This window comes from Pelecanus crispus, chromosome 15 (assembly GCF_030463565.1).
Source record: "Pelecanus crispus isolate bPelCri1 chromosome 15, bPelCri1.pri, whole genome shotgun sequence".
In the NCBI taxonomy this organism is placed as follows: domain Eukaryota; kingdom Metazoa; phylum Chordata; class Aves; order Pelecaniformes; family Pelecanidae; genus Pelecanus; species Pelecanus crispus.
In genome coordinates this window covers 3,797,323-3,814,888 of record NC_134657.1, presented here as the reverse complement: position 1 = coordinate 3,814,888, position 17,566 = coordinate 3,797,323, and the positions used below count along the sequence as shown (strand labels likewise).

General features: G+C 37.9%; 1 protein-coding gene across 1 annotated transcript; it reads left to right on the top strand.

The window, feature by feature from the left end:
• The first annotated feature begins 365 nt into the window (after positions 1-365).
• Positions 366-16,058, top strand: PDPN (podoplanin). The gene is made up of 5 exons (XM_009484437.1): positions 366-435; positions 12,617-12,702; positions 13,282-13,414; positions 15,533-15,568; positions 15,943-16,058. The coding sequence occupies exons 1-5, from the start codon at positions 366-368 to the stop codon at positions 16,056-16,058; spliced, it is 441 nt and encodes a 146-aa protein (XP_009482712.1).
• Positions 16,059-17,566: the final 1,508 nt, after the last annotated feature.

Here is a 17,566-nt window from a genome sequence, read left to right as displayed (position 1 = left end):
TCTTCTGAAAGCCACAACAGCTCCTGTAACTTTAAACCTGCGCTGAGATCATAATTTCAGTACTGACCAAACAGAGTGCAGAGGGCGGGCCTGGCTCTTCTTTGAGGACCACCTTAGGCATGCTCCCACCCCTTGGCTAAAGAAAATAATGCCGACTCCACTCGGTTTTCTTTAGCTGTATAGTTATCTGGGAAAACCTTCCCGCTTTAGACTACAGCAGCTAAGGGAATATTTGGAATACCAAAGTATTTTTTGCAGTGATTTCTTTTTGTGATCTCAGTTCTCCCCTACCTCTAAAAAAATTAATCAGAATCTGAATCCATCTGGCCTCAGGATTGGAAAGCTATACTCTAAGCAGATCAAAGATGTTTATTAAAGTACAATTCTTCATCTTCGTTCTAGGGAGCGTGCCTTTCATTGCCCTTGCTGAAGAAGGTAAGAAGAAACTTTGGTTAAAATTATTTCCAGTCATTTCCTGTAATTTAACAGTTTGTGTGCTTACTCATAGGCAATATAGTTGCTCTGTCCTGTTTATAAAACTTTCTTTTGAATTCTTAAGCTACTACTGGGCATCTGCTATGGCTGTAATCAGGAAACACACACATCAAAAGTTTTGAAAAGATGGGCTGAGTTCCACTCTATTAGAAAAGAATTTTCTGTGTGTGTCTGGAAGGGAAGGAGAACGGTACAAGCAGCCAGGGAAGGCATTACATCAACAGCCCCTGGAAATGTCTTCAGTTTCACTGTAATATATGCAAAGCAGACTGCAAACAGTAATTTTGTTGTAACTGACATTTAGGGGGTGAAACTCTGTGAAAGGAACTTACAAATCTTTCCATTCAAGAGTTTAGCTTCTGTACTTAGAGGCATCACAACAGCTTAGAATTTGAGCCTTATGCAGGGTTTTGCTAATAGTAACTTAGCCATAAGCAATATGTAACAAGTGAGGGAAACTAAACCAGGAAGAATTATTACCTAAGATTTGAGAAGTGTTATGTATCTACTCTGAAAAAGTTTATTTCTTTTGAATTTTATAAGAACACAACATAGACTTTTAGGTAAAACAGATGTTTAAGTCTTTTTACAGCTAAAGGAGAAGAGTCTGATTTATTAACAGTACATCAGAATTACCCTGAGCAGTACTTGATTCCAGGAGCATCACATTCAAATTCAGTCTTTCTACATAGTATTTGACTCATTATGAATGAATTGGCCATCAGGCAATGCACCTAATGTACGATGCATGCGCAACCAGAAAGCATGCCTGTAGTGGTGAAATACAGCTACCGCTGCTACGGAACATGTTCCAAGTACTAGTGCTCTGAGAACAATGACCCAAAAACTCAACCCACTAGTCTTCCAAAGCACAAATCTACTTGTCTGACCTGGATTTGGGGACCCTAACAGATGACCCGGTTTTGGCCTGGTGACAGTCAATATAACTCTGCTCAGTCAATATAATTCTGCTGGAAATAATGGAGCTGTATCAATATACAGGATGTGTGGATGTTGGCTTGAAACTTCTAATGGGAATTCCTGGTGTTCCGTATATCAGAATATGAGGCTGAAAGTTTGGAGTTACGCTTCAAAGTTTCACAGAAAAATCTATAATCAACAGATATTAGGCAAGTCCCAAATATTGCTTTCTAGGCTTTCTCTGAGATAAGCGCTTACGGCTCACGCAGCTAGCTTATCCTGAAAAAGCATCAATATTAAATGTACCAAAGTTTAAAGCCATTAAAAATGAGGCAAACCCCACCACCATTTTATAGAATTACCTTAAGCAGTTTCTAGGATACCAGAATTACAGAAAAAAGGTCATTCATCTTATGGTTTTTGGGGAATTTAAGCATATTTTCTCTTAACTCAGAGGAGTCGTCCAGCAACAATAAGGTTGAAACCCTACTAACCAGAAAAATGTCAAAATATTTCCTGGTTGCAAGACTCCACCTCTGTTTTACGACCAGTAGAGTTTGCATTGAACTCCACAATTGGATCTAGAACATGGTTTACAGTATTTAAGGCTTTCTGTGTCTGTTTAGGTTTTATGACTTTCTTCACATCTGGCCAATCATTTAGGATAACTTCCAAAGTATACACCAGGAAAACAGACTCCAGCTACAATATAAGCAAGTCTCAAATACTTAGCATGTGTATCACTGCTGTTTACTGGTAACCATCAACAATTACAAGTTAGAGCAGAATCGAAACGACAATGTGACCTTTGGCAATCTGTGACTGCACTGACAATGAAGATGGAGAATTTTTTTTGCTTGTATAGTACTAGGTAGAGTGGGTATATTCAGATACCCAAACCTCTGTGGTAGACATTTCACCTGAGGGTTTTAGAGGAAAAACAGTCTCCTTATCAGATTCTGATACCTCTTAACCCTGACAAGGCCATAAATAAATCTGCAGCTACCCTTTTGTTGTATTTGGGGACTCTATTTTCTAGATTGAGACTAGATCAAGAAAACCAGGTTTGTTTTGATCAGGAAGCATATTTCCAAAAGGATTATTATTCGTTCAAAATTCCTCCTTGAATTGCCAAATGAATTGAACCCAGCTTTGATCCTAGTTGTAAGCATAGCATTTTTTCCCCTTCCAGGTAGCGATCCACAATTTGAGTCATTTCATTAATATCTGCTGTCCTTAGTTGCTGCAACTTTACAAAAAAGCCAGAGGCACAGAAACCATTTCAGGACAACTGTGAACCAGAAACATGATTGAAAAATAGCAGTTACCACTGACCCAATAACAGGGCTATCAGCCAACCTGTGAACAACATTTCAGTGAAAAAATATGAATCTTAAGGGAGAAGTCAGAAATGCTTAAACATTCTTTGCTCATCGAGAACATGCAAATTACATCTAACACCAGTAAGGCTTCTGTTAAAATTTCCTGGATTTGCGCTACTCAACAGGAATTTTAGGTCCCAGTCAGCAATGTGGTTTCCAAAAGAAACGATAAATGCTCCTTTAATTCGGTCACATAAAGCAAGTTATACCAAAGCTGTAAAAGAATAAAATACAATACTGATGTGGAAGAGAAAAAGATAATTAACTTATTAATTAATTTCGCGCTTCATATGTGAACTTCAAATAAAATTAGAGGCAGAAATTAGCAAAAATACAGAAAGAAAACCTAGTAACAATTCTTACATCACTGTCTACTGAAACACATTCACACATGCTCCATTTGTGTTATCTATTAATGGTTTAAATCCTGACTGAAACAGCCAAGTATTTTGTCTTTCTTACAACCAAGGACAGCCCCAAGCACTATACAAGCTGATGAATTTTTAGACTAAGGCATTTCATACTGAATGATTAGCAGATATATATTTGTCCTTCTGTGATCCTGTTCAGCATATAAACTTAGGCAAATCTTAGCACACAGGATCAGACCAAATGAGTTGAAATGGAAGTTGGCCTAAAAGTTTTCCTGGGCACAGCATTAATCAAACAATTAAAAGCACAAGCACTCAAATGAGTGCTGTACAGAGGCAACGCATTTCCTAATTCAAAATCTTTCCCATGGTGCAAGTATCATCATAGATAAGGAGATTACTCTATTGGCTGTCACATAACATGAACAAAAATTAACATGATTGTTAAACAAGTTATCACACATCACTTGAGCTGTATCAACTGTCCACATGCCTTAAATTATAACTCCTTATGCAAGTCTCAATTAAACAGGTTTATACTAGGTCATGTTACTTTACATTTGTTTTGGACTAAAAGCACACAGACAGGATAATTCAGATGAAAGTGTTTATATGGTAAGAAAAGAAATTGAAGTTTACAGTCAACCAGGAAAGACTGAAAACTTTTCTATGTTTTTCAAAATCATAAAACCCAGAATTGACAAAATCACAAGAGAGGATTTTTTCGAAATCATCTTGAGTTACCCAAACTCTGTTGCCAGTTCAGTGGCAAAAACTAAACAATAAAGACATGCAACTCTCAACTCTTCTGAAAATCAAAAATTTTGTAACTGCTAGTAGTAAATAAAACAACCAAAATGAACAGTCACATGTGACTCCAAAAGGGAGCCAGTTTTCTACTAAATACACATGACAAAACCTTTCACCCTGCATCTGGCTGCATCATGAATGATGATGGCACTTGCACATGTGTCCCCGTGTATGCCTCTTGTAATCCACATTAGCATGATATGAACCTAGCTCTACATGTCCAATACCCAAAACTTAATTACCACAAGTAGGAGAAAAACCATCTTACTGGATCTCAATTAGTGGGTCTGCAAATTAGCAAGTCTGTATTTTTCAGTGTCTTGGTAAGAGACCAGCAGGAACAGATAAAATTTGTCCTCTTCATTGGGAAAGCAGAGAGGCTTGCCCATCTGTATCTCAAAAGTTAGTGTTTTGAATCTGTGTAGCTTTACAAGCAACGGAAATAGTCCTATTTAAAAGCTCACAAGTGGACCTTTCATTAACTCAGGCTGCACAGTCAAAACCAGACAGAGAGGCTGGATTCTCAGCTCCTACAATTCAAGAGATTCCACTGAACCCATGCATTTACCCCAGATCTAGTACTCGTAAATCATCTGCAAAAATAAGCAGCTGAGAACCTGAAGAGATAAAAGAGCATTTTAACAGATAATAAAAAAAAGGGTAAAGGAAGGACAGCCCACAGCATGCAGGCTGTTGGGCTCCAACAGAAGCTTGCAGTGTTTCTTCCTTGTGTCATTTGAGGCAAGCCATACATACATGCATACCACAGAAATGACTACTGTTTGCCCAGCTCTAACATATGGTCTGTCTCAGTTGCACGTTTGTTTTGTTGGTTTGTTTGCTTTTTGTCTGGATGTGGTCAGGGACTACAGGATGGAACCCAAATGCTGCCAGGTCCTACTCCTCACTGCATCGCGGATCCAAGCAGCAGACAGGCAGCCTCTCAACGGGCCTCCTCCAATTTGTGCGTGCACATACCATACCCTCCGGTTAGAAATAATGCTGCAGCACAGCTCGCAGAGCTGTGTGGTGCACAACTTGCTACACAGCATTTCGGAAAAAGGTATAGGATTGGGAGTACAGGTATGATGGGATATTCTAAAGAGAAACAAATGAGAAAAGACACAAATGTGCTGTTTATTTCCAACTCACTGTCTCAGAAGCCTGGCCAAAGACTCTCAAAGGAAATAGAAACTGTGATGCTGTGCACATTCTCATGTTGCTTTATGACTTCCTCATGTTTTTCCATCTTTGTATTTGTTGATTACAAACACTACAACATCCAGCATAAATTGCATCAGAATAATCCTTTGTGAGGGCACAATTCCACTGCATACGCTATCTCAGGCAAACGCACTCTCTTCGGAGGGCTTGAATAGTATATGAGCTGCCGCTAAATCTGTAAAGGGGACACACTTAATTCCAAATGCATATTAAAATGTTTTTATGACTATGAAACCCATCCAAGTATTAGCTAGTATGTTCTAGTTAGTATCAAAGTCAGACTAAACATACTTGAATGGATCTTGCTTGCTGTGTGGCAATATAAAGCAACTAGCCAAAAATCCGTGTGTGAAAAGAATTAAAGCCTGACCAGTTTCCAGTTATAGTGTTTAGCACGCGTATTTCAAACAAATGAATTAAGAAATGATCATGCAAGCCCTTCTGCTGGAAGACAGAAGGGGTCAGTAACCTTCACCAAGGCAGCTGTGAAACGGCTGTAGCCTCAGAGTTTTGGGAAGGAAGTGATTCAGGGAAAAGATTAGTCTATTACTGTATCAGAGGTCATTTCCAATTCCTTTTGTCTGCATTTACATAACCCAGTATTTGTACACAGATTGTCTGCTTTCTGCTGCACATCCCACAAAATTTGCTGATCCATTACACAAAATTTTGTACTTTTCTCCTTGGTCTTAGCTCCAACACTCATTCCTTGTCAGCCATGCAGTGATAAACACAGTACTGTAATGGTGCAGTTTTAGGTGCCACTTACAGAATGATGTGAAAGAGACTTACACCTTGATCACAACTCCAATCTGGTTGCCCCAGTCAAACCCTTACAGCTCAGAGAAAACACAGAAATTGCTAGTAAGACTGCAAACAATTGCCACAGGGTCATGGGCAGCAAATATCAATAAGAAAATGGTTTTACCCCACATTCATGGGATAGCAACTCTTAGGTCAGTGTACTTACCAGACAAGAAATTAGAGATTGACACAGCAACATTATTAAAAGCATAAACCTTAGAAGACTCCTCATTTCTAGTTCTGCAAGGAATATTTTAAAGGAATATCCCATAATGGAGTTAAATAGTCTCTTCCTTCTTAGTGCCCACAGCTCTGTGGCAGATTTTATCATGCATAAGTTCAGTAAGTTACCACCTTTTCCTCTTGTGGTTTTGTTTCATAACTTCAGTTGTGGGTCATACACATATAGCAAGCACTTGAAGAGCAGTTATTTTTCTCTAGATCTGCCCAGTTAAAATATATTTTGGTTTCCTTTTCTGTGGCTATCCTATATGCAGGCAATATAGAATATTGTAACATTTAGAAGACATGTGATTTACTTCAGAAGCGGCTGAGTGGTTCTTTGCCACTTGGCATTGTAGATTTAAACTCTGGCTTTATTCCTTTGGCTAAGCCAGCTGCAGCAATAGAAACCATCTGTAGTAGGGTGTGGTGACCAAAGGAAATGTTTCTGACAGTTCAGCAAAACGTTGTCATCTCATCATGAGCTACATGGAATACCTGAACAGAGTCAGTCATACTCTAAAGGAGGCTGAGCCAACTCCTTCCTTGTGCATCATGACCATTTTTCTACTGGCAGATACTTTCCAAAGCTAATGGTATTTTGTCATCCAGCTTCCTTCATTATATAAAGCAAAGCTGTCAGTTTTTGCATAAGGAAACTGCATTAAACACTTCAGGCTTTAGACAGACAGTACATACTTTCTCCTGAACAACAAAAAGCCTAGACACTTAAATATATGCCAGGGTATTTCTTTATCATGGCACAATATATTACTCCAACTTCCAGAAAGAATTAACAGAAAAAGAGAAAATGCCAATGCTGTGGCCCCAAACAGGCTAAGGATACTGCAGATGTCATGAATTTTGCAGGAGCCACAGGTACAAATGAGAATTTCAGTTCTCATGAAACTTCGTCACCTTTCTAAAGTCTGAAAATTTTAACTGTCCAAAAAGCTCAAAGTCCAGAAGGCAAAACCCAGAATCCACTATGTTATATTCTTCAAAACCTTAAATTTTCAAAGTCCAAAAAATTTTGTAGCCTGGTTTTGGCAGTCTTGAGCCGTTTCACAAAAAAACAACCAACGACACCTATATGCTTTTTTTAAACATCCAAAAATGCTTAAGCAATTATAGAAAAATAACGGAAAACTACTTTCAGAGAAAAATAAGCTGATGAGGTAGGTTTTGGACCTGACTGTGGAGTACGTTTAAATTGAGGATGAAGCCAAATAACAGACAAAATTGTATTTGAAAACTACAGAGCTGCTGCTGAGACATTACATATTCAAAAGGCAGATACCTTATCAAATCATACATTTTTGTTAAACTTCCACCACCATGAATAAACATTTCCATGGAACTACAACTGAACAAGATTCCAATAAAGGAGATGCTGACTTTAAGACTCACTTTGCTCACTATCAAATTAAGGTCTGTGAGTGAAGAATGCTTCCTTAGAAAGGGAATTCCCCTATCAGGACATAAATGAGTAAAATATGGCCAAAACAGGATGGTGCACACACACACACAGTTCTTCAAACACCGCCACTTGGTCTGTAACAGTTCAGGAAGCAGACACTGAAAAACATCAGTCAACTCCAGATAGTTAGCTCAGTAATATCTTAAACAGAAGAGTAGTATCTCCCAAGTGACCTGTCCCACTAAATTCTTTCCCTTGCTTTTCTGGAGAAAGATTTCACAGAGCATCTATCTAGCACAGCTGGATAGGATAAAATAAGATATCAACAAGATGCTGGTAAAATAAACTTGACTTCTAAGATCTAAGCTTTTGTTTGACAGTTAACTTTTCTTAGCTATTATAAATAACTAAGCTGCTTTTTTTTTTTTAATAGGAGCAAAGGGGCAATGAGCAAGAAAGATTATTTCAGTTCTTGCTAGAGGGAATCCTTTAAGGTTAGCCATTTTTACCTACTGGTCTCTTATCACAGAGATGGGAACTCATTCTGTTTTGAGGGCTTCCTATTCCAGGGACCAAGCTAAAATGCAGGCTTGCAGCTGCCTTTGCCCACTAGTCTCTGGGCTTATTCAGACTGCCGGGAAAGAAACAAGATCCTACAACATTTTTCATCTTCAAAAGTATCTTTGTTGGTCTTGGAGATACCTGAAAGAAATGCTAATGAGCAACAGCTTTACAACTCTCTCTCCTTTCCAACACAACCACTGTGCTTTGAAAGCAACCCTAAGAGGTTTTTCTAGTAAGCTGTCACTCCATGCATAACAACAAGTAGTGAGCTCATCTTCTCCTAAGTGGGTCACGGGATGCTTAACCATGGGATGTTTTCAAAGCAGTATTAAATTTTTAAAGACGTAAGACTCTCTCCTGGTGTGAGAAGTTGCAGCCTGATAGCAGTTGGGGACTTTGAACTGAAAAGCACCCAGCTGGAACTTTGGCAGAAAGAGATGCAATGATTAATTCACATCTGCAGCAACATATAGCCGCAAACAGAAGAGGCCATAGTGCTGGTTGGGGACAATCATAGCACTGCGAGGCACTGGTTTTATTTACAGCCTCCTCTAAGACAATACTAAGAACACGTGCGGAAGCACTGCTTAGCACTATGGCTCTTGCTACTTTTGGCCCACATCAGACGAAAGCAACAAATGACTGAAGCACATGCACCCCTGCAGCCCAGGGACAGTCTCTGATGGCAGCAGCGTGCGCAGTGTATGGGTACAGCGAAAGGAGGTTCATGTCCAGCAGTTTCTCTCAATTTCATTTAAATATTTTTGACTTTATTACTGCTTTCTCTGACAGTTGTCTAGTATCAAGTGTCCCTTCCTACAAATGCAGTACACTGATAACAAATGACCTCTAGTTTTTTCTTTTGGTAATAGTTCAGTACTGTCCACGTAACTACCACTCAGACCACCTCCACTGTCTGTCCAGAAAAACAAACCTGGGAATATCATCCAGGGACCATTCTCCAGCAAATCCGGGACCTCAGCTTGAATGTGGTATTATGCAGATTGGACAGGGCTGGGACAAGACCTCCACTTTGATAGAAACCAGTTCAGTCTGTGAGCTTTAGGAAGTTAATAGGAGCCATATTATTCTAGTTTCCCTTTACAGTTAAGGAAAGGCAGCATTTCCAAGGATGGCCCAAATCTCAGGTGAGCTGAATTACCTTCTGGAAGCATTTATCTTTCCCTACAGACTATAAAAGATAAGGGCAAGCAGACACCTTATTTAGGCACCTTTATTAAGAACCTAAAATTAGGCAAGATTAATCTGGGCCACCTCCTTTTGTCAATCACTGTACACTGAGGACACATGCACTGAAATAAATTTTCTGCATGCCACTCATTGCTAAGAATCTGCAATAACTTTATCACACAGAATTACTATTTCATGTTTCTTTGTGACATTGACTAATCCTCTACACCTTTGCTCGTGACACTGTTTGCTTTCCTGCCTTCACTATCAGGTAATTCTTCAGAGCTGAAAGCTAATGCCATGCCAAGTACAAGCAGCTTCTCCAAATAAGCTGCTTGTTAACATACAAAGCTTATTTCACTTTCTACTTGGGGTTTTTCTCTGGTAATTGTTTTTCTCCATCTGTGCTTATTTTGCAACTAGTGAACGAAGGATGTTTTTTCGGTTCTGACTGGGATTACAAGGTAAACTGATCCGTACACAATTCATGTTGTTGACCTCTATTGCTATTTCTTTCTGTACACTTAACATTTACACAGCATAATCCCAATATTGTACTTTAGAGACATTACTTTATAAGCAAAAAATAAGTATTATAAACTAGCACCATATCTTAAAATACCCTGATATTTAGAAGGTAGCTAAATCAACACACCTAAAAGTCAAGCCCCCTTTATGCTGTCTCAACAGAAAATTTTCAATGCTGCTCACCTGGAGTATTTAAATCAAAAAAGACCAAAACATTATTTTTACCATCTAACTTAGAAATATGATTTACACTGGCCTGTTCTAGTGTTTCCATGGATTATAAGGTGATTTTTGGGAGACTGGCTGGCTTAATTAGCCACTATATTAGGCCTCATGTTGGCATAACATGAATATACTTTCTTCATCTGTTAGTGCCTAAAGTACTACTTGCATACCCTTTTGGCTCTTAAATAGAAAGTGTATCTGTACTCGGGCTTATAAAGGTATAAAAATATAAAATTCTATTTACTTGAGTAAACATGGAATTAGAAATCTAAGTTTAGATCAGTGTTTAGTCTCTTGGCAATGGGACAAAGCTCTCAGTCTTACATTGCTAGAGATGGATGAAAAATTTTTAGTTTGATTAAAAAAATGAGTTTTGGGAGCGAGGAAAAATATTTGCAAGTTTCCAGTAGAATTCAGATGACAGCTTCAAACAAAAACAGATTTCCCCCCAATGTCAAATCATTCATCCTCTGAATGAAAAGTTTTCTTTGAAGTGCCAGTACATATTTTTCCCCCCACTAATTTCAAAATTAAACATTGAGCTTTTCATTTGAAATACCATTTTTATTTTCAAATGGGCAGTTAAAAAATGAACGAAAGTTAATGGAACTCATAATTAAAGAAAAATAACTTCCAAGTGATCTATGTACAGCTGATCCAAAGTGATTCTATCCTTTTTTCATTTTTGACTGATATAGAGCAAAATGGCCATTCTTTCTAATTGCAGTCACAGAACAAAAATTCTGTTTGCTTGCCTCTATCATGTACAACACAAGTAGGGTGCATTTAAGAGTATTAGAGTCTTTCATAAGAAATAGTCTAACTATTCAGAACTAGTCTAACAATTCAGAAAGTCTAACTTCAAATGCAGAAGAGATGAGAATGCTTTTAGGTCACTAAAACCAGATGAAATTAATAGAAACAGTGTTAAGATTTAATAAAACAAACAGGTCATGAGTTGTTCTCTTACCTAAAATATTCAAATGGTACAGTAAATCCCTGGTTTTAAATAACTCATGTGAATAGCTGTCCTCCTCCCCAAAGAGATCACTACACAGCACTAACAATCTACCACTTCGTATTTACCAAATTACAGAGGTATCAAACTAGCATGCAAAGGAAAAGAGGATTACGTATACTTTGTTCATTATGAACCCATCAGCAGCTGACAATTGTTACCTTATATACATCATAGGCAAACGATGTGTGAGCACCCAGGGTTTTGTCCAACCCCCCTAAAAATTCTTTGCTTTTTGAATAGAATGAGCATGGCACTCACTCACGTAACCTTCAGCTATCATTGCAACATTTCCTTGCAATAACTCAGTATTATGCTGAAAAAGTATAAACTGGATTTGAAAGTGTTTGGACAAACTTTTGCTCTGAAATAAATAGAAGTTAGATGCAGAATTTGAATCCAGAAAAGAATTTTCCAGGAGTTTTAGGGTTTTTTGCCTGAAGTTTTTGCTCAGGACAATGTCTATTATTAGCTCTTTGCTTAAATTTAACACTGGTATCTGGAATTCCAGAATTCTTTTGCCCCAGGCAACAACATAACAAGCAGCCTCACCTAGATTTATTCATGGTGAATTAGAAACTCCCAAGAGATATCATACTACATTAACATCATGCTGTGTATGGTCACAGTTTTATGCATCAGCATGAAACTTAATCAAATGATAATGATGTTTTCAACATTTTCTTGATACTGCCAGTTATCTTCACATATGTGAATCTTTCGTGTTCTACCGTGTTCCATCTTGTTTCTCCTACTGAAGTTTGACTGTATTTGTAAAGGAAGAGTGTTGTGTGGCCCAAAATTTAAATGTCTACTATACCAAAGAGCACAGATGACACATATAGGTCTAGAATAAAAATGGAGACCTTAACATTGTTACCTAAGAATGCAAGTTATGGCAAGTAAGGTTTGCAACTTTGGAAAAATCTCTGAATAGATTTGTGTAGGAATTTTTCCTAAACTATAGCTATACCCATAAACATTAATGATAGTTCTAAAAATAAAGGTTGCAGCTGGGTCTGAGCTGAAAGGTGGGAGAAAGCTCTTACGATTTTAGAAAATGGAAGATGCTTGAAGTAATTTATCCAAATACATAAGCTAATGCGTAACTTGAAATCTGGAGTAGTTGCATCCACACAGCAGGGAGGGTATCTTTTTTTTAAAAAAAAAACTTTTTTTTGACAAAGTGTTTAGTAACTAATATGTTTCAAGGTTGTGCCAGGGTTAAGTGATATGTACTTAAGCTCTGTGTCCTACAGCTTTGTGTAAGAATAGAACAGAATTCAAAATTAATCCAAAGACTTTTGCAAACGTAAGTACACTGGAGCAGGGAGATTGAATGCTACGTAGATCTTATGTTTAACAAAATTCAGATGTCAAAGTAGCCAGAACATGTAACTACCAAGTAAAATAGTAACTCATTTTCTAAAATTTTATTCAGCAAGCTCAGTTCTAGAAGGAGAAGAAAGTGCAACAATTGATTTCAGAGACAGAAATTACACAGAATTTGAAGAGTTACCAACCCTGGTGAGTATAATTCTAAACAAAGGTTCCTTTAAGTTACCCTGATTTCATATTCCTGGTATTGTCCTGTGGCTTACATTTGAATAATCATTATAAAGAATAACCTTGAGTCCTAACATAAAAAAGATCTAACGCCAATGCTTTTGCTTTGCAAGCAAAAGGTGACAAAGTTGAAAACATTTTTGGCAGTTCTGTACTGCAAAAAGCATTCATAACCTTCTTATTCACTGCTATTTGCCTCTTCTAATTCAGTATCTTTCCATTAGCTTCAGTGAAACCAAACCAACAAACTAATGTTAAAAAAATATGGAAAAAGGCAGGTCTGCCATGTTCTGCAGTCCTCTCCTACACTCTTGTAGTCCTGCTGAGAGGTCATCTGATTTAGAAAGCCTCTGGCAGGGAAGACAAATCAGCTTACTTTTTCTTTTTGGTCACTGTATGCAAGTCAAAGATGACAGGTGATAGCTAAAACAAGCATCCACAGGGCACCTGACAGACCAAGAAATTTAAATGCTTATTTCATACATGTAGACTCAATGTACTGAGGTTTTCTTTTCCCTCTTTCCCCCCCAACTCTTGTAGTTGCCCACAAGACTACACAATGTAACAAATCTCTTGCAGTTTGGACAACTGATGACCACAGAAAGTGCATTTGCCCCACCTGAAGACCATGATAATTCTACTGCTTATGAAGCTAACACAGAAAATGCTGATGGTAAAAAAATTTTTCATTTCTATTATATCAACGTTCTACTGCCACCTACTAAATGATATCTGGAAAATTAAAATATCAAGTTTAAGGTGCTCTCAAAGATAGCACTGCTGATTTTTGAAAGGGAAAAGCAAGATTTCTTAAATTTGCTCCTTAATAATCACTCAGCATCCTAACTTTGTAACAGATGTGAGCCGACAAAAGGAACGAGTAGCTATACCATTTTGTTTGAGTGCACTGCCAGTTCTACCCCAAGGCAGGCAGTAACTCTGAAGCCTTCACTTTCTTTTCAGATGATTAGTATAAAAATCAAACAGCTCTGCAGGAGGGTTTGGTTTTTTTTTTTTACCAACTCAAAGATCCTCAAGTGCAGAAAGTATAACTGTTACAGCCCAGCTGCCCTCTCGATTTTTGCTGAGTTGTCTACCTTAGCTTCCTTGGAGAGACACAAATTACTGCCATGCACATAGAAAGTAAACCGCACCCATGTCCATACAGTAGTCAAGAAGCAACAGATTGGTGCAAGAGGTTGATAAAGCTCATTCTGACCTGTTTACCTTATGCCTGCTTAGCTGTCCTCCAGACAGCTTGCTGAGTACATATGCTTTTGTGTCTGATGGTGTACAGAAGAACATATGGGCACAAATAAATGGGCACATGCTCTATATAGCTTCTTTTGAACCAGGATTGATCTTAGCAGTTCACTCTTGTGCATACCAGTAAAAAGTAAGAGAGCACAAGCATCAGTTTCTGCTCCGATATTCCAGCCCTATAACAGTATCAATGACCGGTCGTAAGTTTAATGCATCTCGCTTCAAAATGGTCAGATGAGCTGTCATGAGAAAAGAGGTTTTGTTTCCAGACCAACTTTTTGATAAGTAAATGCAAATTTAGCACAGCATCTAAATAAATGAAGAATGGTTTCTCCAATTTATGTGAACATTAGTAGCTGTTGCCAACAGATGCTCAGAGTGCACTTTACCTCAAGTACAAACTCAAAAATCAGATGACAAGCATTGGAAATCTGTGAGGCTCACAAGGACATCAGATTCACCTATGAGAACACATTAGTGATAAACTTAATTCACATGAGTGGCAGTCTGCCAATCACATTTCAAGTCTTGTTTTTAGCGCATAGGCTTTGCTTTGAAACAATCAAATCAAATCTAGTGGTGGTTGCATCTCTACAAAGTCCTGTAGTATGTATATTATTTACTACTTCTCCCCTAAGTAGCCTAAGCCAATTACCCCAGACAACAGCTATGAGCAAACACTTCTTTCTTTGGCTAGCTTCTTTTTGAAGCTTTCATGTTCTACAGCAGTTTCATATCCCTCAATAAATCAGACACATTGTTTAAAAGTTGTATGTGCTTTTATCTCCTTTCCCAGCCTACTTGTCTGCTGAGAGTGTAGACCTCATCGTGGCTTCCCATTAAACAACAGAAGCAGTGTTTAGCAGATATGAATTTTGGATAGAATTTTCAGACTTCTCCTAAAGAATATGCTAAAAATTTGGGATGACATACTTCTAATGAATGTAGCATTCGTGTTTCATCTGTTTCTGATGGGGACTCAGCTACAAATTCAATTGCAGAGTTAGGGAAGTGTACTAAACAGATTTTGTACAAACTTCCATTCAGAAAATAACTACAAGGAACTTGAGGAGCTTTTAAACTGACAAATTAAACTGACAAATTTATAAATAGACAAAGAATAGTTCAGCAAATACACTGCTAACAAGGCAAAATTTTATCAGCATAAATCAGTCTCGGACAATTAAAATCTGATTTCTGTCTTAATTATAATTTATTTTATACTAGGTATATCCTTATTGATCTTAATGTGATCACACTTAAGTTTCAGTAGTATATATCAGATCACAATCAGTCCCCCTGGATTTTAGTTTCTTTCTATTACTTCAGAGAGCTCTTTGCACTCATTCTCTCAAGCTTTTCATTTGCTCGCTTCCTATCAAAAGAAAAACCTACTACACAGCCCCTGAACCATTGTGATATAGTCGATAAAAGTTTTCCTTGGATATAACATTATAAATTAAGATGTAAAACTCTGTACAAAGCAGAGTGAGTAGTTAAGTAATTTATTTTCTTTCTGGCTTTACAGGTAGACCGAGTGGGGAACCAGAAAAAGCTGAAAAAGGTATTAAACCGAAGAACTGCTTATAAAGACAAGGAAGAGCTTAACTGCCAGGCATTACTCCTCTAGAAGCCACTAGCTATGCCCATGCTATTCTTAAATAAAAGTTCTGGGAGGAGCCACAACCTGCTCCCTGATCCTGTGGTTCACCTGACTGCTGTCTCCATAGCCACATCTATATGGAGCCCTCCAGCCCTCAGGCACTTTTGCAGGCTACGAATAAGCCTGCTGAACTTACCAAACCTACTTCAGAGTTCACAAGATAGAAGGAAATTTTCCCCAAGGAGCAGGATGCAGAACAGTGTCAGTTCTATCAGTAGCCTCTTATCAATGGTCTCCATGAGAAACACGTTAACATTCCCAATTTCCTCTTTCAGGTGGTCTGGAAACAATTGCACTGGTTGGAATCATTATTGGAATCATAGTTGCAGTTGGAATCCTTGCAGGAATAATAATCGCTGTTGTAAGGAAGATGTCAGGCAGGTACTCGTAAGTAAATTGCTAATCAGGCTTTTCAAACAAGCATCATCCTCCGAGCAAATTCACAGGAATTGCTTTGGAAATTTCTAATGCTTCTATTTTGACAAAATAACCTATTTTCACATTATGCAGTGCCTATTGATTCAGCAAGAGCTGCCAATGTGATGTGGGTAATCTAAACCCCCTCATGTGCTTCAGAAAAATTTGCCAGATACTGCATGCATGCTGTTACAATATTCATCAGGTGCATGGGTTTTGGATTACTCTACTGCACAGAGGTAAAATTCACTACAAAGTATTACAGGACCAGCTTCTGGAAGTGCTGGATAACATGTGAACACTGACAAGTGATCTTTATCTTATTACTCTGGACATTTGTGGAAGCTGTTTTGGTACCAACAAGATCCACTGGTGCCATACAAATCTAAAGTGCTTTACAAACTCCAAAATAGTAAGAAAGCCACGCTACATTTAACAAATACTATTCACCCGGCATTAGGGAAAGCAAAATATAAGCTGGGAAGAGAAATAAAGCAGTGACAGGAAAGACAAGGAGAGGAAGGAAAAAAGATCACATAACTGACACATTTAGGTAACTACAAATAACAGTAAGATATCCGTGTTTTTTGTTTTACAGGCCCTGAAAATAGTTGAAAAGCAACCATGCCATTCTACACCAGAAAATGCAAGTGCTTCTTATTTTATAAGAACTAAAGACAATTCCTGTATTGGTGTGAGAAGATGATCCATGGAAAATACAGTCAAAGAATGGGGATCCCACACAGCTCTAAGGACCCTCTCCCTCCCCACCCCCAGCCCCAGACTACAGAGTACAGAACATTTCATAGGATTTACTAACCAGGAGTTTACTAGAAGAAAGAAAAAGATTATGCTGTAAGAAAAAAAACCCAGCAGCAATGAGATTTACATCTGAAATGTGATTTGCAGGTAATATATGCCAGCTTGATTTTTTTAAACGCTGCCAAAGATTATGTCACATTACATTTTATGCGTTTCTTTAAAAATATAACCAGAATCTTTTAAGTGGTTTTGGCTGGTTAAGTGGCATGTTTATCTACCAAATGATGTATCAAAAGGGAGGAAGTGGCTTCAGACAGAACCAATTATTTACAAATTTAGAAAATACTAGATACTGGAAGCTAAAAATCTTTCCACTATTGATACAGATTTTCTGCTCTTGATACTTATGTTATTATGTGGCAAAATACGGTAGGCCCAGCTGGAACTGACCTACCAACTGAAAGCTTGCTCAACTGACCATTGCACCAGGAATTTCCTGTCTTCTCTTGTTACAGAGACATGCAGAGATTGAAATACACATCCTGAATTAAAGGGTGCTTGAAAAAATACCCAATTTTGATGGGTCACTTTAACCAGTTACTCAGCACGCTTTAGAGCTGGCACATAGAAGCTTTTGAATTAGTGTATACAAGTTTTTTTCTTTATAACGGTCTCATTTTCTAACTGTATGGTTGGCTTGTTTGATAACATGTGTGCAAT